The sequence below is a fragment of the Meleagris gallopavo genome, chromosome 1 (assembly GCF_000146605.3).
Source record: "Meleagris gallopavo isolate NT-WF06-2002-E0010 breed Aviagen turkey brand Nicholas breeding stock chromosome 1, Turkey_5.1, whole genome shotgun sequence".
Lineage (NCBI taxonomy): Eukaryota > Metazoa > Chordata > Aves > Galliformes > Phasianidae > Meleagris > Meleagris gallopavo.
Genome location: NC_015011.2, coordinates 138,435,091 through 138,456,323, shown reverse-complemented (window position 1 = coordinate 138,456,323; position 21,233 = coordinate 138,435,091). Strand labels below are relative to the sequence as shown.

At 40.1% G+C, this 21,233-nt stretch overlaps 2 protein-coding genes across 2 annotated transcripts; one reads left to right on the top strand and one right to left on the bottom strand.

Moving 5' to 3' along the window:
* The first annotated feature begins 8,301 nt into the window (after positions 1-8,301).
* On the top strand, positions 8,302-15,015 carry TEX30 (testis expressed 30). The gene is made up of 5 exons (XM_010728616.3): positions 8,302-8,601; positions 9,358-9,588; positions 11,138-11,189; positions 12,681-12,889; positions 13,584-15,015. The coding sequence occupies exons 1-5, from the start codon at positions 8,584-8,586 to the stop codon at positions 13,755-13,757; spliced, it is 684 nt and encodes a 227-aa protein (XP_010726918.1). The 5' UTR covers positions 8,302-8,583; the 3' UTR covers positions 13,758-15,015.
* Positions 15,016-15,423: 408 nt separating this feature from the next.
* LOC100540318 (protein O-glucosyltransferase 2) lies at positions 15,424-19,916 on the bottom strand. Its single transcript, XM_019610240.2, has 6 exons — positions 19,742-19,916; positions 17,822-18,059; positions 17,037-17,246; positions 16,499-16,588; positions 15,855-15,959; positions 15,424-15,641 (listed from the first exon to the last, which is right to left on the bottom strand). Exons 1-6 carry the CDS (start codon positions 19,906-19,908, stop codon positions 15,624-15,626), a joined length of 828 nt encoding a protein of 275 aa, XP_019465785.1. The 5' UTR covers positions 19,909-19,916; the 3' UTR covers positions 15,424-15,623.
* Positions 19,917-21,233: the final 1,317 nt, after the last annotated feature.

Genomic DNA, 21,233 nt, shown 5'->3' with positions numbered 1-21,233 from the left:
GTCACCCCACAGCCTTCTTTTCTCCAGGCTGAACAAGCCCAGCTCCCTCAGCCTGTCTTTGTAGGGGAGGTGCTCCAGTCCCCTGATCATCTTCATGGCCCTCCTCTGGACCCTCTCCAACAGCTCCCTGTCTTTCCTGTACTGGGGGATCCAGACCTGGACACAGTACTCCAGATGGGGCCTCCCAAGAGCAGAGTAGAGGGGGACAATCACCTCCCTATTCCTGCTGGCCACCCCTCTTCTGATGGAGCCCATGATACCATTTGCTTTCCGAGCTGCAAGAGCACATTGCTGGCTCATGTTAAGCTTTCCATCTATCAAGACCCCCAGGTCCTTCTCCTCATGGCTGCTCACAAGGACTGCTCCTTCCAGTCTGTATGGATGCCTGGGATTCCTCTGGCCCAAGTGCAACACCTTGCACTTTGCCGTATTGAACCTCATTAGGTTCACCTTCCTTCCATTGTGTCAACCACACCACTCAGCTTGGTGTCAGCCACAAATTTGCTGAGGGTGCACTCAATTCCATCATCAATGTCATTGATAAAGATCTTAAAGAGCACCGGTCCCAAGACAGACCGCTGGGGGATACCACTCGTTACCGGCCTCCACCTGGACATAGAACCATTGATGACCACCCTCTGTCTGTGGCCTTTCAACCAATTTCTTATCCATTGAGTGGTCCACCCATCAAATCCACGTCCCTCCAATTTGGAGATAAAGATGTGGTGGGGGACCATGTCAAAGGCCTTGCTCAAGTCCAGATAGATGACATCGGTTGCCTTTCTCTTGTCCACCAATGCCGTCACTCCATCATAGAAGGACAATAGATTGGTTAAGCATGACCTTCCCCAGGTGAAGCCATGCTGGCTGTCTCAGATCACATGCTCATTCCTCATGTGATCAAGCAAGTTGTCCAGGAGGATCTGTTCCATGATCTTCCCAGACACAGAGGTGAGACTCACTGGCCTGTAGTTCCCCAGGTCCTCCTTGCTCTCTTTCTTGTAAATGGGAGTGACACTTCCTCCAGTCATCCAGGACCTCACCTGACAGCCATGACTTTTCAAATATGATGGAAGATCATGAAGTTAGTGCTGGAGATACAAGGCTTCAAAATATTCAGACTTGAAATGGGCCAACGCTGCACTTGCAGTAGAGAAGTACATGACCTAAGTGGTTTCTGATTCTGTGGTCCTAGAAAAATGCCTTTCCACTTACAAGGTCACAACCGCAGTGATGTCACAGAATCACAGACTCATAGTAGCCGGAAGGGACCTCTGGAGACTATCTAGTCCAATCCCACTGCTAAAGCAGGTTCCCTGGAGTAGGTTACAGATGAAAGCATCCAGATGGATTTTGAATATCTCCAGAGGAGACTCCACAACATCCCTGGGCAGCTTGTTTCAGTGCTCTGTAACCTTCAAAGTAAAGAAGCTTTGCCTCATGTTCAGATGAAACTTCTTATGTTCCAGTTTGTGTCCACTGCCCACTTGACTCTCACCCATTAGATATTTATAACCACTGATAAGATCCCCTCTCAGTCTTTTCCAGGCTGAACAGACCCAGTTCCCCGAGTCTTTCTCCATAAGGGATATGCTCTCCAGGCCCCTCTTTAGAAGTTCCCTATCTTTCTTGAACTGGACACAGTATTCCAAATGATACCTCATCAGGACAGGGAGAGGGTGAAGATCACCTCCCTCAATCTGCTGCTGCCCACGCTCATTTTAATGCACTCCAAGATGCCATTGGCCTTCTTGGCAACAAGAGCATACTGCTGGCTTGTGACCAACCTATTGCCCACCAGAACACTCAGGTCCTTCTCTGCAGAGCTCCTTTCCAGCACGTCAGCCTCTAACCTGTACTGCTGCATGTGGTTATTCCTCCCCAGGTGTAGAACTTTTCTTCTTAAACCTCATAGAGTTCATCTCTGTCCATCTCTCCAGCTTGTCCAGATCTTGCTGAATGGCAGCACAGCCTTTTGGTGTGTCAAAGCATCTACTGAGATAAAGTTCTGCTGCATCTCCTTGCACGGTTCCTACTAAAATAAACTGAAATAAAAATTGTAAGAGTTTTAACAGAATGATGCATTCGTGCAAAAGTGACAGAAAAGCATTAGTTTTTTTCAACTCTTCTTTGACACCATAGCTGACAGATCTCACCAGTTCACTAATCTGATCTCATTCTGTGCTGATAAAAATTGTTATATGACTTCTGGTTTGGATTGAGTACAATCCATGTGAGGGCCCATAATCTCATCACAGCATTTGGATGGGGTCAAGAGCTCAAAGAGAACCTAGCATACAAAAGAATAAAAAGTTTACAAGTCTGACACCACTGGATCCTAAGACCAATTCTGAAATAGTACAACACTGGTCTACCTGACCTCAGTCCAAACTGAGGACTGATAGGTCTCCCTTAATCTGGAATTGACTTGCTATCTTAAGGGGCAAAATTCCAAACTCACTGCCTAGAAACTTTTCAGTTATTCACTTTGGAAAATGAGAAAAATAAAAATAAAAAATAAAAACCTGGGGAGAAAATACTCCCTTTGGAGTATATAAAAATGGAATGACTGAAAGCAGCAATTAAACTACAAAATAAATAGCACTATAAATTCCAACCTGTGGATGATCTTTTTCCAGGTCCACTTTTCACCACCCCTTTCATCAGTTCTGCTCCTGTCCATCATGCTATAAAGCAGAAAGCCAAAGCCTTGCTGCGTGCACCAGACCAAGCTGGCACAGGCATGATGCAGTTTGCCAAGCCTGCCTCCTTCTGATTTTATCAAGCTTGCCTCTTGACTTCAGGGTCATTGTGCCTGATGTCACTGCTCAGGCATCCTCTGATTTGCTGCCATTGGCAAAGACTTACAAATTTCCTAAGGCAATATGTTCTCTTAACTTCAGAGTGTAATGTTACTATCCTTAGCATTTTCACAAAAGGCTAAAGTGCAATGAACTTTTTTGAGTTGTTATTCATCTAATGAGATTAATTGCAGAACAGACGTGAGGGACCTGTGATCTTTGATACAGTCTCCAAAGATTGGGCTTAGCTAAAGTAACAAGGTGAACAAGGCAAGGCTGCTTTCCAGAGGTTAAAACTGGGACGACTGGTCCCTCACATATAAAACCTGGGTGATACTTCTCGGATCTTTGAAGTATTCACTGTGGGTGAATCCCTGTTTCATCTTTCTTCTAAGCATTCATGTCATGTAATCTATTGATTTATAAGTGCTGAGGAAAAGAAGTGCCAAACATTTCTGAAGCTGAAAGTTGTCCCGTGGATTTTGCTCCTGCAGAATTTCATGGAAGCGATTAATACCACTTGGCACTAAGCCTTGTAAAAGGAAGGCAGATTTTTTGACATGCATCCTATTACTTAAAGTAGAAGTCAGAATACCTGACATGATTAACTTCACAGAGCAATAAGCTTAAAAAATAAATAGGTCAGGACACATTCAGTGTTGTATCAGAGAAACTGTTGTCAGGCTTAGCTTTATGTAGAGTCCTTCCTTACTTGAGAGATAATATACACTGCGTATTATATCTGTGGTTTGCTGAGATGGAGAATATGGGGGAAAAAAGAATGCACAGTAGGAAATGATAAAGAGAACTTAGAAGGGGTAGTAAAATAGTCTAAAAGCAACAAAATGATATTCAAGTTGAAAAATAGATCCCAAAAGGATATCCATGGGAATAAGGATACTGGAAAATGCCAGTAATGACATGGGAGTGGTAGTTTGGGCAGTTTTCTGAGAGAAAGATGGTCTTTTTTTTTTTGCTATTCTGAACTTTGTAGGCAGACAAATAGCATCTGTGAACAGCACTCCAGAATCTGATGAAACATTTTTGCAAGATGTATTTTTGCTGCAGTTCTGTGTGACCACTTCAGCAGCAAGAGGCCTGCAAAAGTAACTTAATACAATAGAGATATAAAACATTTATTGCTATGAGATAGTGCCCCAAACTGCACTTGTGCCAGCAAACAGAAGTGTACAAATCTTAAAAAGAGGCAATGTTTGTTTATTAAGTGAAAGCATTTGCTCAGTCGAGAGTGATATCATGAGAGGTCACTATCTCAAATCTTTCAGAGTGTTGTTGATGCCTCCTTTCTCACTTTGGGATCCACTCAAAGTTATTTTTATAGGTTTGCTAACCGACTGTACACTCTCTTCATAAGGCTCGGTACACCTACATTTACCACTTATGGTGTGTTTTATCTATGCCTTTGTTGCCTTTGATATCTCTAAGTTTGATATAACTGCATTTCTCTGATGCCCAGTAATTGCCATCTGTGAGTTGTTTATAGCCCTGGCACCTCCAGCATTCTCCTGTCTGTGTTCTGAAGGCCCCTGCTGTCAGTTCTGCACTCCCGTACACTGCACTTTAATAAAATCATAGCTCAACCTATGCAAAACAATTGCTTATCATTGCTATATTAGCACAAAGCTATGTGACAAATTTACACAACACAAATTTACAAAACTTATAAAAAGCTAAAACAAGGTAGGTTAATGACCACGTATTTGTTTTATGCTTGTTGCTATAAGCTAAAACAAATGTCTAGGAAGGTGAAGAGAAGTCTAGACAAAGCCCTGACAAGCCTTGAGTCCTGTGCCAGTAAATGAACACACAGCCTGTGGCCTGAAGCAAAACACAGTGCAATTTCAGGGTTGTAAGACTACAGATATATAGGGAGGCAATTCCACAGGGAGAATAATTAAGTATTGGAAAAGTTTGGTCAGGGAGGTTGTGCAAGTTCTGTCCCTGGGGGGTTTCAAGACCTTACTGGACAAAGCCTTGAGCAACCTGGCCTGATCTTGCAGCTGGCCCTGCTTTGAGCAGGAGATTGGACCTCCTGGGGTCCCTTTCAGCCTCAGTGATGCTGTGGTTCATGACACTACGAGAATACTGTTGGAGACAGTAGTCATATTCTACTTTCCCATCTGCTCTCTGCCCTCTCCTCTTCAAACTTGTTTTTGATTATAAATGATCCACACCTACAATGTATTACTATCTACAGCATTCCCAAATATCCTCTTCCAGACTACCAAAGACTTTGCAGTTGCTTTAAAAGCCATTTCTATACAATTTGTATCTGCTTTGACCCATTAATCTCAGCTGAGTTCTAGCTGATTGACGCCAGTTCAAGATAGAAACAGCACTGTCAGATGAGGTGTTTCAGCCTTACTCAAAGAGCATCTTGGACTGGTCACCATATATTATTCGAATTTCTACTCACCTCTTTCATAAATTTTGCAACTAAAACTACAGAACACAAAGAAGTGGAGTAGTGATCATTGACGCCATACTATTGCTTTGCAAGCAGCTGTTGAAAAATGTGAAGCACACTTGTAAGAACCAAGTTGATGATACAGTTGACAGGTGACATGATACTGAGAGGGGCTGCTAGAGTACTTTGGATAACAGGGTTGGAATTCAATGGTTTTCATAAATGAAATAAATGATCTGGAGAAATGGTAACTGTGGAAGATATGATAGACATCTGCAGCATGCTCAGGATTACACAGCCGTTGCCTATGCTCTGACAACTGAGGAATAAATAAAAGGCTTTATTTTCTAATCTAAGTGATTTTGTGTGAGTTAAAGGTAAAGAGTCATACTGTCATTTTCTGTACCTTAGAATGAGTCAGTTAATGGAAATGAAAATGGCCTACGAACTTACAGTGAGAAGAAAAAATGTACTGAGTTCTCATGTTTAGGGTCTGTAACACAGTGTTAAAAATTATAAGTAGCAATAACACCTAAATAAGTAACTCATTTAGATTGTTGATGGCAAGACTGCAGGGGGTATTAGGTTTTTTTTTTAGTGAGAATTAAATGTTAAAGGGTCTTATATCTTGATGTCTTTATAATGTTCAAATAAAGGTAATCCTAGCAGTGACAATAGTGCTTGTTACCATTCCTAAATGTGCTTATTTATCTGATTAAGAGCAATAGATAGAAACGGAGTGAAATTTCAGAATGAAAACACGTATGGAACAGAGTTTAGCATTTGAAGATTATATGAGCATGCCAAAAGTATTAATTCTTCTGATGCAGCAGTGGGAGCAGATAAGTTTGTTCCACTGTTTCCTAGCCAGGACAGTTCACTGACAGCCAAGGAAAGAATAGCCAGGACTACCTCCTGCCAGCAATCCCCAGCTCAGTGTACTAGTGAATTGTAGCAGCTGCTACTTGAAAATGAAGTTGATGCATTTATCAAAAAACAATGAAAGAACACAAAACCCCTCATAAAGACCAAGAGAAAGGTATAGGGTCCAAAATTTGTGATTCCAGAAGCACATATTTTGATGGCACAACTTTACTCAAAGCATAGACCCTCTGTTTAGCACTACACTTACAAAGCCAAAAGTCTTCCCCAAGAGTTTGGTGTGGCTAATTAATGATGGGTGCGATGAGTAAGCTGAGATCACAACAAAAACTAAAATAATAAAACAGTGATGTATCAGTGTTAAATGAACAAATCATCCAGTAAGCACAACAGCTTATTTATTAGTTACAAAATTACCACTAGTAGAAAATGAGTAATTCACCTTCTGATTAGTCCCAAATGAAGCTCTAACCAAGAAGCTTACTGACTTTGTTGGCAGATGACATTAGTAACTGCAGAAGATGAGCATCTTTGTGATGCAGTCCCAAAATTCAACAAGTCCCAGGTTTAGATTCTGGATAATGTCATTCTTTGATAAACAGCCACTGTTTCTTCAAACCCAGCTGTCCTTGGCATATCAAATCTGTCACAGGTGCCTACAGCAGTGTATATGTTATTATAACACACAATATATATTCTCAATGACACATGTCAAACCACGTATCTGAAATAAATTTCATATTTGATGATAAACTTATATTATTGTGCATCATACATTGTTTTGAGAATAAACTTCTATTTCCAGAAGTGATGTAAGGTTAAAGTTATGAAATGAAATTCATATTTAAGCATGTAAAGAAAAATAGTCTAATTTTAAAGACCCCTGGTTGTGAACACTTAGATTTCAGAGGAGTTACTCAGTATACTTGAAAATCAATCAGAATCTGCTTACATGTTCCCCTAAAAACACTGGGACCTAACCTTGAGTAGCTAGATAAGGAACAGTTGGCCTATGGCACAAAATTTAATTAAAAAACAAACAACAAGAACAACAAAAAACCCTTAAAATTCTTACATGTGAATGCAATTCTAATCAACGTATTCATTAAATATACAGAAATTCGTGAAAACAGAAAGCATCCATTCTAAATATATATTCCCAAATTTGGATCTAATATACATGCTTCTGATTCAAGTTCCTATTCTCTGAAATACTATCAACCCTTGTGTCATAGTGAAGGATCCTTATCTTCCAGAAGGAAGGGAATTACAGAAAAAGTGCAGCAAAACCAGGTCAGGATGACTGTACTGCCAAGGGCCAGAGGCTACAGAATAGCAGCAGCCCTCCTTCCTCAGCTCGAGACTGTACTGGATATTAAGCTAGCCTACCTTGAACATTGTGTATAAGCAGAGAAGAGTTTTAAGTACTGTAATGAAGATGGGGTTAAGAAAATGACAGAGAAAATAGAAAGTAATCAGATACCAGATATTGAAAGCATAAGAAAACAGTTTTCCAGTGGGAAGGAGTTAAACGTGGAGAGACTTAACACGATAAGTGTTCCACGAGGACTGCTCTAAAAACAGAAAGTTGAATGATCAAAAGCAGGATAAATAAGGTAGGTGGACTGAGGAGCTTAGACCAGTCAGGCTTCCTGCCTGCAGTTACAGATGGACTTCTCAGGAGGACTAAATACCTGGGTCAACATTTAGTAACACCCAGCTGACAGCACGGCAGCAGTGTAGAATCACAGAAGTGTTAAAGCTGGAAAAGCCCTCTAAGACCATCCAACCACCAGCTCTTGCCCACTGGCAGTGTCCATGAGTGCCACAAACACACAATTCTGCAAGGTTCACCTGCAAGGGGCGGTGACTGCACCACCTTCCTGGACAGTCCGTGTCACTGCCTCACAGCTTTTCCTGAGAAGAAATACTCAGCACACGAGGCACAGCACGTTTGTTTTCTAACAGGTGAACGTGGACCCATTTGGGATGGCAGCTGAACAGCTGCCTGAACAGCTGAGAAAGTGTCCTAACCTACATGCATTTTGTACACTTGTTAATGAAAGCAAACTGACCAACGATCTCTAACTTGCCAGGCAATTTTAGAACACTATTTTGAACATATCCGTGAAATACTTAATACATAAATAAAATACTTAATACATAAATACCACAAGCATTGCGTTAAAAGTACTGGCGCTTACTTTCATCACGAAAAAACTACGGAGGGCCGTTCCTGCCCGCGGGCCAATCAAACACCGCAGAACCACCGGTGGGGACGGTGATGGGGTAGGCGAGCTGTCACTCAACGTGGGGCGGGATCACATGCTGCTGCGCGCGCGCATGCGCTCTTCCTGCTTCAGGCTTTCGGCCGTTGGCGCATGCTCGTGCTGCGCTGTGCCGTTGTACTGCTGTTTGCGGCTCGTTTTTCTGCTGTAGTTTGGATCCCCTCCTTCCCCCCGACGGAGAGGAATGAGCGGGCAGGCAGAGGTATGGCCGGCCCTCCTCCCTCTCCTCTCCAGCGCTTAAGGCCCGGAGTTGTGGCTTTTGCCTTGACCCTTAGAAATTAGTGGAAAAAATTGAAAGGAGCAGTGTCAGGCTCGCGTGTGCAGGAGCTTTGAGAGCAATGTCCCAGCAGAAGCGCTGGGCGTTCCGACCTTTGTCACTGCCTGTTTATACAAATGTGACCACTGGCATCCTTGCAATTCGTGCGGCCTGCCCTCCGCGTGGCATATCCTGTGTATGCGTTCAAGTGATGAGGAAGCCACGTGGGTCACAGCGCTGTGAAGCAGCAGGTGGTCACCCTCAGTTGTGGTCCCTCTGTTGCTCTTTGCCGAGGAGCAGTGGGCAGTGGTGTTAGTAGGGCATGCTGTGGTGCAGAACAGGCTTTTCATCCCAGCCCCAGTTTGCTTTCCTTTATTTTTGAGAGTTTTAGTATATGGTGGCATGCATGCTCTCCAGTCCCCTTTTTATCAGCTGGCCTTTCATATCACAGAATCGGAGAATGGTCTGGGTTGAAAAGAACCACAATGACTCATCTAGTTTCAACCCCCCTGCTGTGTGCAGGGTTGCCAACCACCAGACCAGGCTGCCCAGAGCCTCATCCAGCCTGACCTTGCATGCCTCCAGGGATGGGGCATCCACAACCTCCTTGGGCAGCCTGTTTCAGTGCATCATCACAATGCGCAGACTGGAAAAATAGGTTTTACTTCTTATTGACCTTTTTTTTTTCTGTTTCATTTGTAGGTTAAAGTGAAAATACCTTTTGGAAACAAACAACTTGATGCTATCTTTAATATTCCAGAGAAGAAATTAAGATATGGAGTGATTCTTACCCATGGAGCTGGAGGAGATATGAATTTCCCTCAGTTAGTTTCTTTGGCAGCCTACCTTGCATCACAGGGAATTCTGTGCCTGCGGTTTACTTGTAAAGGCCTTAACGTTGCTTATAGGACTAAAGCTTACAAAACAGTTGTGGTAAGAAGTGACCAAATTCTGCCAAAGATCCATGGATGTAAAGAGTTTACATGTATATTTAAGTATATAAATACATTTACATTCTTTCTGATTCTGAGTTTCATAAGTTACCTGCAGAGATTAGTCAAGCAACAATGGGAAGATAAGAAGAGAGAGCTGATACAGTTAGCTAAATGAGCAGTGCCCATGTGCAAAAAGAGCAGGGACAATTCTCATATGAGCTCAAGGAGAGAAAGATGAGCTTGAGAAAAGTATTTCAAGAGAGTGAGGATGTTCTGTGGGGAAATCTGTAGGTGGGAAAAATGAAAAAATTTGATTAGGGTGGAAATGGGAGGTAGATATTACCTCAGCCAAAGGTTTGGTTGAAGAGGAGAGTAAGTGAAAATATATGGCTTTAGGAGAGGTTTTTCAGAGGAAGGAAGCTGAGCTGGGTATTGTGGATCTTTGAAGGTTTGGGAATGAGAGAAGAATACTTCAAGGAGACATGCAGGAGGATGGATGTGTAGGGAACAGATGATGCAGGAGAATTTGAGGCAAGAGGTTGGGTGTAGTTGAGCGTAGCATGTGAAATCCCTGAAATCTAAGTAGTCTTTGATTTCCAAATCAATTTAAATTGTTATATGGCCATGTTCATCTATTTCTGCTGCTACTACATTATTTAAAATGTTTTTCTATACCTAGATTTTGTTAAAATGAGCAGTGTTTTGCTGTCGTTACATCAGCCTAGAGTCTCTTGTTCTGGAGCGTGGAGGAGGGAGTGGAAATGCTCCCCTGATTACCTAGCAACTTTTGTGAGGGCATAAGAAGGTAGCTTGGGCACTTTGTATCTGGCATCTGACACTTCCATTGTAGAACTAAGTTCAGTTAAGGAATTAATTTGCATGATGTCATTGTAATTATATTACATAGTTGTATGTTACCTGGAAGTTGGACTTTGCTAGCTTTAATGTGGGTCTGTTTTCTAGTGTGTGTGTGTGTGTGTGTGTAAACACAGTGGTGTTGTTGAGCTTAATGCTGATGTGTAAAGCTAATTTAAGGACTTCTATTAAGATAACATCCAATTAGTTATCACTTGAAAACAGAAAAAATTGTTATTGAATTTTTCCTGTTCTGTCTGACTGTATCTTAATTTTTTTTGTTTGTTGGAAATATGTTACCTTAAGCTTCAGGGTTGGATATTTGTATTACCTCTTTTTGTTGCATTTTGATGGACTAAGAGTATGTAGGTAGGTAAACTGATACACTTAATACTTGAATCGCTTAATATTTTGGTAATTTGATGATGGGTCTGAAATTTTGCTGAGAGCTGTTTGAAGTCTTGCTGAGAGCTAGTGTGAAATTGCTTGTTATATTTTTACTGCAAAATATAATGAGGTGATTTTATGGGAAAAAAAAAAGTAAATTCTAATAACTGTTCCTTGCTTAGTCTGCAGTGCTCAAAGTGCTTCCCATTTTCTGTTTTAGTGTCTGCAAACAAACAAAAATGCTCAACCTCTAAGCTGTCTTAATTTTTACTGTACTGTTTCTTTCTTGTCACCTTTTTTTTTAGGAATACTTGAAGCTTTCTGATGATTATAAGCTTTCAGGTGTCTTCCTTGCAGGTAGGGTTTTTGTTACCCGTAATTTTCTTGTATACTGACTGTAATGAAAATGATCTGTAATTCCTCCATTCTTGGAGTCCGTCCTGCTTTAGTAAGAAATAAAAGAACAGAAGTGGGTGACAGTTTTCAGGAGGCACTAAGAGCTCTGTGTCTAATACAGGCACAAGCTGAAAAAACTCCCTGGTCAGTATTGCTTAGGCAGAGCAGTTCAGCTAGGAGCATCTTCTTCACAGAGAATTGAATGCTCTGTAATCTTTGTAAATTGACTACAAGTCCACTGATTGCAGTGGGAACTTAGATGCCAAGCTCATTTAGAGATCTGGATTTGTGTGTCTCACAAGCTCTTCAATTGATGGATGAGCCCAGTGGCTGTACAACTTAGCTGTCTCATGGTTGGCTTGAACACTGCTTCTTGGATCACAGGTGGGAATATCTAGCCTTATCCTTTCACAGAATTTTTTTTTAAGTGTGATCATCTGGATCTATTCACTGTCCTCATGATACTGGAGATCTCTTAGAAGGATAAGGAAAAGTTCAGAAGACTATGTTTTGCAGATAGTTTGGGAGAAAACTTGCTTATCACTTGTAACTTGCAAGGCTGTTCTCTGATAGAACTCTGAGTTCTCTGGTGATCCCCATGGAATTTCCTAATTAAAATTCTTGAAGAATCCTGGTAAACTGCTATTTTCCCAAAGCAGATTTTGATGTATAATTCTAGCGGCAGATAGAATATCAACTACATTGTGTGAAAAAGGGAAGTAGATGGGGGTAACTAGGAATAACTTGATACTGGAAACTTAGAATGTTGTCCGACTAAGCGAAACCAAATCTGCCGTGATGCAAGTTAATCCCACTGGAATCAGCCGCTTCTGACACTCAATTATAGAGCATTGTCAGCTCGTATGCTGCTTCTTTGAGGAGATATTTTGATATCCACTCAGTGTTATTAACTGACCTCATGTTTACACGTTCATTCTTTTTTTTTTCTTTTTTTTTTTTCCCTTTTTGCATTTAAGTTGAAATTTGTCGTGTACATAAACAGTTGTTGGACGAGTTTTGGTAGTAAGGAGCATAAAACTTTGTTTTGTTCTATACTATTTAAGGCCGTTTGAAAAAAAATCAATGGAAGGTAATTGCATTGTTGTTTGAAATTCCAGGGGTCTGTAGTGTAGGACCTGTCTTTCTCTCCCTCTCTGCTACCAATAGGAAGGGTTGTTCTTCTCAGTATTACAAAGGATCCCTGTCCATTTATCTTCTTTTTCTTTCTTTCTTAAATGAAATCATACTACAACCAGACAATTGTCTTTAGCAGAAATATGTTAAATTTATAATTTGTACTTTTCATAAAGTAGATAAATATGCCTAGCATTTTGTACTACCAGTTCACTAAAATACATTCATTTTGATTGGTATTATAAGTTGTTAACACTAAGAATGCAGATGAGGTGATAGTGAATATACTTTTTTCCTTTATTTTAACTTGGGAGAAAGGCCGTTCCATGGGCTCACGAGCTGCTGCCTCTGTGATACATCAGCTCAGCCAGGATGGTAATAATGATGACTTCATTCAGGGTCTGATCTGCTTATCGTACCCTTTGCATCGACCAAAACTGCAATCCAAGCTCCGGGATGAAGATTTATTATTTATCAGGTGCCCGGTGCTGTTTGTCTCAGGATCAGCAGATGAGATGTGTGAAAAAGTGAGTATCCTTGTAAATCTCTCTGTGACAGCATAGTGTGGAGGAACAGGAATGATGTTTGTAGTGATATCCACAGCTGTAACTTTGATTAGCAATCTTCTCTAAATATACATCTCTGGTGGAACATTTAGGTAGAAAACTTCATCGGATTTAGAGAAACCTGAGCTGATTTCTTTTACACTTCAGCATGTCTGGATCGTGCTTGATCATCTGCTTTAGGAAACTTATCTTTTTGTAAATAAATAATTCTGATTTTAATGTTTTGTCCTTTTTTAATATGATAGATTTTACAAATTAAGCAGCACGTGGAAGGGGCAAGTCATTTGCTGTTCTATTTCCACCATTTCAAGTCACAACAACTGAGTGCTGCTATTGTACTAATCAACCTTTGTCAAATTTTCATGACATTCTTCTAGCAAAGCAGTTCTACCTGCAGGTCAGCCATTTATGATAGTATTATTTTTCTCGAGAACAGGTGTGCAGCGATCAGAATGCAGTGTTTTTCTGTCTTGATTTCTTGCGAGGTATTTCTTGAATACTTCAGCTTGAATTTGGGACAGTGTGTAATGTACATGCAAAACCATTTTGTTTTTAAAAGCTGCCTAATATATTTTGCATAGGCGAAGTGAGGGATGTGTGCATTCTATAATTAATAGCTAATTTTCTAAATTTCTCATTCTTATTTACCTTGTAGCAATTGTTAGAAAGCGTGGCAAGCAAAATGAAAGCCCCTAAAAAAATCCATTGGATTGATAAGGCAAACCATGGGATGGCAGTTAAAGGCCGAACAGAAGATGATGTCATGGAAGAAATAAATGTACAAGTTTTTTCTTGGCTTAGAGAGAATATTGAACTGAAGCACAAATGACTTGCAGTGGTTGCTTTCACGAAATGCAACACATCAGCTGGAAATGTGTTTTTGAAAGCAAGTGTTTTCCAAGGACTAAAATGTAAATATTTTTTTATGAATGTAAAAAATATACAAGACAATAAAGAACATTATAAAGGAAAGATGGAAAATCTATCAAATCAGTCTGGACAGTACTGTTTTTAGTAACTCCATTTGAAAAGTATGTAATATTTAATGTTCTGCATTAACAAGTAAATACTGTTGGTGTCTTTTATGTATTCAAATATTATTTTGATACCAAATCTTTTGATGCATTTATCAGCTGAATTAATACCTGTGAGCTGAAATGGCTGGGTTGGTCCTGAGAAAAGCGTCTTGATGCTGTCTTCTGAGGTGGTTGTCTCATCCCCATTACCAAGAGTTCCCCAAAACGTCCTCTGGTTATGCAGCATTCTTATGGCTTTCAGCTTGCTGCTGCAGTGAGTGACTGGTTGTGAACTGGCAGTTCTAACCTGGAGGTTCTTACAGGTAGATGAAAGTTAAGCATGTGAGTCAGATATAATAAGTCTTCCATCACAAGATGCCTCAAGAATGCTGATATCCTAACAGTAACATGCAGTAAGCATGGTACATATCCGAATGTTTACAGCCAATTTCTAAAGGAACATAAAATGGCCTTACAGGTTTGAAGGTGGTAGTGTTACAGAGAAAATAAATCCTCACTTTTGACAGGGGAGTTATGTTCAAACTTGAGAACTGGATGAATTTAAACTCGACTTTATATCCATTAGAACAGGATTTGGAGTTGAGGTTGGTATGTTCATAAAATGAAAGTTGAGCTCCTTGATATCAGTGAAAAAACAGCTCCCTCGGCCTTTTTTCGTAGAAGGGGTGCTCCAGCCCTCTGATCATCTTTGTGGTCCTCCTCAGCACTTGCTCAGACAGCTCCTTGTCCTTTTGTTGGGGGCCCCAGAGCTGAATCTAAGCATCTGTCTCCCATTCACCCCCTTCTACATCCTCTTCCAAGTGACCCAGGAGAGCATGTTATGGAGACTGTCATTAGCCCCTAAAGTTTTCTCCTTTCAGCTCTACCACGGTCCCTCTCTGCCCTTGCTCCATGTAGGATCCCTCCCATGGGATACCATACTTCCCAAACTGATCCTGAGTGGGTTTCCCTCAGGCTGCAGCTCTCCAGGCACTGTTCCAACACGGCTCCATAGCATGAGGCCCACCCTGCAGAAGTGGTCTGCTTCAGCATGAGTCCCCACAGATGGCAGCTCCCACTGCACTCCTGCCCCACTGCAGGCCCTCTCCATGGGCTGCAGCTCCAGTCTGAGGCTGCTCCTGTGGAGACTCTGGTTTATTTTTGCTAGTCAGTGCTCCATGTTACTTAATTTTCATATCTAATATGCCTATAGTGTTCTAAAGGGCTGTATTTTTCCTTCAGATTAAAAAATACATTACAAACCCCACAATCATTGTCTTTGGGAATATTGCCTCTCTCAGAAGGAACACAATGATGGTCTGAGAAAGACCTCTTTGGATACATACACTGGGGAATAGATTTGCAGGTTTCATCTGGATGTTTCTGCAGAACATACTTGTAACTAGTTTCAGTATACTGAATATTCTGTCTCAGTAATTGAGAGTATCTACTTGAAAAGTATCTCAGAAGTGTAACAAATGGCTGTTATAAACATGGTTTTTATTTAAAAAAATATAAAAATTATAGTGTTTTTTGAACAAGGCTCCATCAGTATTGCATGATAAAAAGGAAATAGGTAGTGGCTGGTTTTCTTCCATATGTAGATCATGACAGAGTAAATTTCGTAAGAAGTTATTTTGAATGTAGGTAAATACTCAAAAAAAAAAAAAATCTTTCTGTCAGAGTTCATCTTTGGTCTGTAATCAAAAAAGAATAAACATTTTTCAGTTAATTGGAAACTCAAATTTCAATTGTCTAGTTCCTGAAAATACTGTAATAAATGTTTCTAACACATTAACAGCCTGGAAACTGATAGATACTATGTGGTATTGAGCAATGATTGTTCCAGTCTGGTTGAATCTGAACTAAATACATTCAACACTGTACATTTAACACTTTATGTATTGTACCTTTTTTCTGTGGCAAGTGCATGGAAAAAGATCATCCTCAGGCTGCTGCACTTTCTCCATGCCGTCTCTGATTTTTGGCTCGCTCACTTGCAAACTGGAGTATTCCTAAGTTTTAGAAAGGAAAGTGACATCAATTCATAAACTTACTACATTATATACTCAATTGTAAATAATGCAACAACTCAGCTGAATAATTTCATAAAAATTCTAGAGCTACACAGTCTGTTACTCCATCCACACTGTGACACAGAAAGAGTAAGCAGATACTTAACTGTTGACAGGAACCCCTTCGGGTGCCTCACTGCAGTTTCAGTATCTTGGTGCTAATGCACAGATATTTTCAGCTGTGGTTCATGGAGTGTGCGTCTGATGTGGAATTCTTTGATCATTGTGAGCAACATATTATTGCAGATTACATCAAGATTTATAGGATCTGATTGCTTCTCTCACACCACACCGAAGCTTAAGGAGCTTCATACGAAACAACTGCAAACAATGTTTATACACCAACTGAAGTTCTTAATTGTTGCTGCGTGCTCTATGGCTTCAAGTACTGCGTTGGCCAATTTCCAGCACCTGTGTTGTGTGAATTCTCTTTCTGGGATTTCTATTTTTGTAGTGGTAGCAGTTAAAAATATACCTACCTGGAAAAGTTTGAAATAGTAGCAAAAGATGTGATCTCCCATGAGATTGTTTCTTGCAAATTCTTGTCCAGATTTTGCAATCTTTTTTGCCTGTCAAAGATAACAAAGGTGTTTTTTTTTTTTTTAAAAAACAATTCTGTAAAAATAGTTCTTTCAGGGTGCTTGTATTGATTCCAGAGTCATGTATAGTGTTGGCAGTTTAGGATAACTTATCATTGTTATTTATCTAATGTTTAAAAGTCGCTACTCTGAATTGTCCATGAAATGATAAATGTAAATCTCTTGCTGATGAATGGAAAGGATCAGAAATTTATGCATTCTTAACTTCATAAGTAAGGGAGTCTCCAAAATACAATATAGTTTCCAAACTAAGTGCAGTATTATGTACCTTTAAAAAGGTCTTTCGTGCAGTTGATGACGCTTATTCTGATGTCCTTTCAGAAGGAAACAGTAGGGTTTTTAAAAAAAAATAAATGCACTTTTACTTCCTTTATTTTGTCAAGAAACATTGCTGAGTACTTCTAAATGTGTATTTTACCTCTTCATCATGCTCTTTCGCCCACTGTAGTTTTTCTAGTAGATCACTCAGGTCACTTTTAAATGGAATGTAGTGTTTCCATGGCTGGAGCTCATTATAAAAATGCTCATAGTAGATGGAGTCTTGCTTTAGCACTACACTGTTTCCTGCTAGTAGATAAGGCAATCTATATGCTGCCACTGTGCCATCAATATTAATTTGGTATTTATACTGGAAAAAAAATGACCATATATTATTAACAGACAAGACGTAAGTAGCTTGGTTAGAGTGTATTAATCTGAGGGCGCTGGTATTACTGACTTGCCAATATTGAGAAATGTAGGATTGGCTAGGCAAGCACCAGTTTTTAAGTAGCTTTTGTTATTTAGTTTGGAATTCATCACAGTGCAGGGTACACAGAGATGCCCTCTTCATCAGTTAAGTTCTCCGGAATTCTTAGACGCTCATCCTCGGATGTGAGGGTAGATGTGCCACTTCATCCACTGATTTTCCCACTATGTTAGTTATGTTAGTAGTCCTGATCGCTGAATCAGGAAAAAGAAATAAAAAGGAACTTGGAGTTATTAGATTACAAAAGGTTCTACAGAACCTTCAGATGTAAATCAAATATCATTATTCTCAATCTCAAGAGCTACACAGCAATTAATCCCAGTGGAGGGATGCCTATTCATGCTTGTCATTGGTGTTGTGCTGAAAAACTAAAATCATTTTATTATAACTTATATTTACAAAGTTATTTTGGAAACACTGAGAACCTAATTCTACAAAAATGATTAGTGGCTTACCTTAAAAAAATCAAAAAATGAAATGTGCTTGACAATGGGGCCATAAAGGTTCTCATCATGTTTAAAAAAAAAGAAGTTTGTGAAAGCAGCGTCTATAATCTCTGGATATTTTCTACTGAGCTTTACAAGTTCAAGCCTCTCTTTGCGGCTGTCACGTCCTCTCCAGAATGCTGTGGTATTCTTGTCTTCCCATGACGGGCCAGTGTTTGCTTGAACTGACATCATATCCAGACTAACTCTGAAGGAGAAAGAAATGATTTAATGGTGATGCCTCTGGAATTATTTTGAGATATTTATATGTGATTTTAATTTATTTAAGTGCAGTTACTTGAAATAACTTAGGAGTACTAGTAGGTAAATACCAAAGATGAAAGTAAGTCCTATGTACACCCATATGTGTATTGCATCAGTAATTCTTACAGTGATAAAAAAGGTAAGGAATGTAAAGTTCATAGAATCATCATAGAATGGCCTGGGTTGAAAAGGACCACAATGATCGTCGAGTTTCAACCCCCCTGCTATGTCCAGGGTCACCAACGACCAGACCAGGCTGCCCAGAGCTACATCCAGCCTGGTCTTGAATGCCTCCAAGGATGGGGCATCCACAACCTCCTTGGGCAACCTGTTCCAATGTATCACCACCCTCTGAGTGAAAAACTTTCTCCTAATATCTAATCTAAACCTGCCCTGTCTCAGTTTAAAACTATTCCCCCTTGTCCTATCACTATCTACCCATGCCTACAGTCATTCCCCCTCCTGTTTTCATGCTCCCTTCAAGTACTGAAAGGCCACAATGAGGTCTCCCTGGAGCCTTCTACTCTCCAAGCTAAACAAGCCCAGTTCCCTCAACCTTTCCTCACAGGAGAGGTGCTCCAGCCCTCTGATCATCTTAGTGGCCCTCCTCTGGGCTTGTTCCAAGAGCTTGGCATCTTTCTTTTGCTGGGGGCCCCAGGCCTGGATACAGTAGTCCAGATGGAGTCTCACAAGAGCTGATTAGAGGGGCACAGTCACCTCCCTCTCCCTGCTGGCCACCAAGTTCACAGCTTTGTCCCAAGATGGCATCCAAGACAACACCAATAACAACACTGTGTGTGGAAAGAGGACTCATCAGTTGCCATGGAAAAGAGTAGCTAGAAGTGGATATGATTGCCAGACAGATGGGCAATCTGTCAGGACAGGGTAATGCAGTAACTAATAGTGGTGATGAGGCAGCCATGATTAGTCCAAAGCAAAGTTTGTATGTAACTAGCTAAATAGAATATAATTAAATTACTTAAAAACCCTGCTGAATTAAAGCACAAAAATTATGGGAGTGGGGAGTAAGCAAAGGTTAGAAACCCAAACTTAATGCACTGCAGTGATAACAAGGCTAAAAATGACTAATGAAGATATCTTAGAAGCTGACTTTGTAGTGTTCCAAGACAACAACAGGATTGTTATGATGGCCAGTTACCATCAGTAATCAGAGCGGGAGATGGCAGATCGCTGATTGAGAATTCTGGCTACAAAGAACTATAAAAGACAGTGTTCTAGAAAAATCAGGGAGAAAGAGTCCTGGCCACTGGTCAGCATGTTCAGTTTCACTGAAGTGAAACAAAGGAAGCAAACAAAGTATCTACCCTTAAAAATACACTCCAAGTGCTGTTTGCAATGACTTGAACACATCTAGACAAATGGTTATTTTTGAAATAAAAGTGTAATAATAACATTTTTTTAATAAAAGAGTATGGTTTCATCCATGTCATTTATATGTTATATAATGCACAAGTTGATTAATGCTAAGATACTGACCACATAGCTACTGCCTAACTACAGTGTGCCAATGTCTCAATGAATAAATAAAACAGCTAGTTTACTGAAAAGATCTTTTTGGAAGATCATTCACTATGAGCTCTGCGAACAACTTAAAAGATTTCTTACCGTCCCATAGTCTCCAAAACTGAATCCGTTAAGTCATATGTTGGCATGACAATGTCTTTTGATTCACTGGACCCACACCATGAGAATATAGGGTGCAGGTTCTGTGGGGGTTTCTTTTTCTCCAGAGGCCAATCCCCCAAGTTAACAAAAAATTCTACATCTGGCATTTTCACCTAGACGAAAGTAAAGGAGGTACAAATTCTCAAAATATACATACACCTGTAAAAATAGAATTAAAACCTACTGCTGACTCCCCACCACATATAAATATCTCAAGGCATTTCTCCTCAAAAAACACCCTTGTTCTTCAACACACAATGGCTGGTTACAGTCCAACATTTCAAAATTTTTCTTTGACTAGAATAAGTTTCATTAATTTTCTTATTAAATTTACAGAGAAATTAATCATGTATTGAATATAAAAACCCTCCAAATGATTGACAATATGACTTAGCAGAGACATCCAGAAATTCTAAAGCCAAAGACCCAAAACAATACTTCTTGTCTTCAGTACACACCCTGACAAAAAAGGTTTTGCACGCCTTCATTTCAAGCAGGGTTGGCTATACTTTCTAATCTTCAGCGCTTAACTTCATTAGTACAGTGCCATCTAATGGTTATAAAGGGCATAGAAAAGCAATGTGTTATATTTCATCTACATCATAGAATCATTGAATCTTTCGTCAACTGACACCCCCAAATCCTTCTCCTCAGTGCTGCCCTCAAACCATTCTCCTCCCAACTTGTATCTGCGCTTGGATTTGCTCCGACTCAAGTGCACAACCTTGCACTTGGCCTTGTTGAACTTCATGAGGTTGGTATGGGCCCATCTTCTAAACCTGTTCATGTCCCCCTTGATAGCATCCCTTCCCTCTAGAGTGTCAACTGCACCACTCAGCTTGGTGTCATCTGCAAAATTGCTGAGGATGCACTCAATCCCACTGTCCATGTTGCCTACAAAGATGTTCAGTAGCACCGGTCCCAGCACTGAGGAATGTTCAGGGACAGAACCATTCAACAGGCTAAATTTGCTTCTTTAGCACAATAGATTTACTGCCTTTCAGTGGTACTGTCTAATAGAATACTAATTCTGAGCATTTAGAAAAAATTACATTTCTTTCACTTAATTAGTCTGCTAATGTCTGTATTTGTCATAAAAGAAAATTATACAACTTGAAAGAAACGTACTTGATTTTTGGATGATAAACCCAGTTGTTCCATACCAACTGCCTTATCGTTCAAGATGCTTTTAAAAATGTGTTTATTACTTCTGAATATATTTGTAATGATTAATTTTAGGTGAACAACTCCATACTTCAGTAGCTCCTGTCTCTTTCTTTCCTTTTAAAGACAAGTGCTTTGTCTTTTTACAGTCAAAAATAATAGATACTGCTCAACTCTGATATCTTGATATTGCTGTTGTTACCCACGTTTCTGTTTGCTGAAACTTCAGCTCTGCTATAGTCTGTTAGCATGTACACAAATCTTTTTT

Bases quoted from the DNA above. Each gene is read 5' to 3' on its own strand.
- TEX30 (XM_010728616.3), top strand. The intron at 11,190-12,680 runs GTAGGGTTTTTG...CTTGGGAGAAAG, and splicing joins TTCAGGTGTCTTCCTTGCAG to GCCGTTCCATGGGCTCACGA. The intron at 12,890-13,583 runs GTGAGTATCCTT...TTTACCTTGTAG, and splicing joins CAGATGAGATGTGTGAAAAA to CAATTGTTAGAAAGCGTGGC.
- LOC100540318 (XM_019610240.2), bottom strand. From the start codon at position 19,908: ATGCCAGATGTAGAATTTTTTGTTAACTTGGGGGATTGGCCTCTGGAG. The intron at 16,589-17,036 runs GTAAAATACACA...TATCTTTGACAG, and splicing joins CGAAAGAGCATGATGAAGAG to GCAAAAAAGATTGCAAAATC. The intron at 15,960-16,498 runs GTAGGTATATTT...TCTAAAACTTAG, and splicing joins ACTATTTCAAACTTTTCCAG to GAATACTCCAGTTTGCAAGT.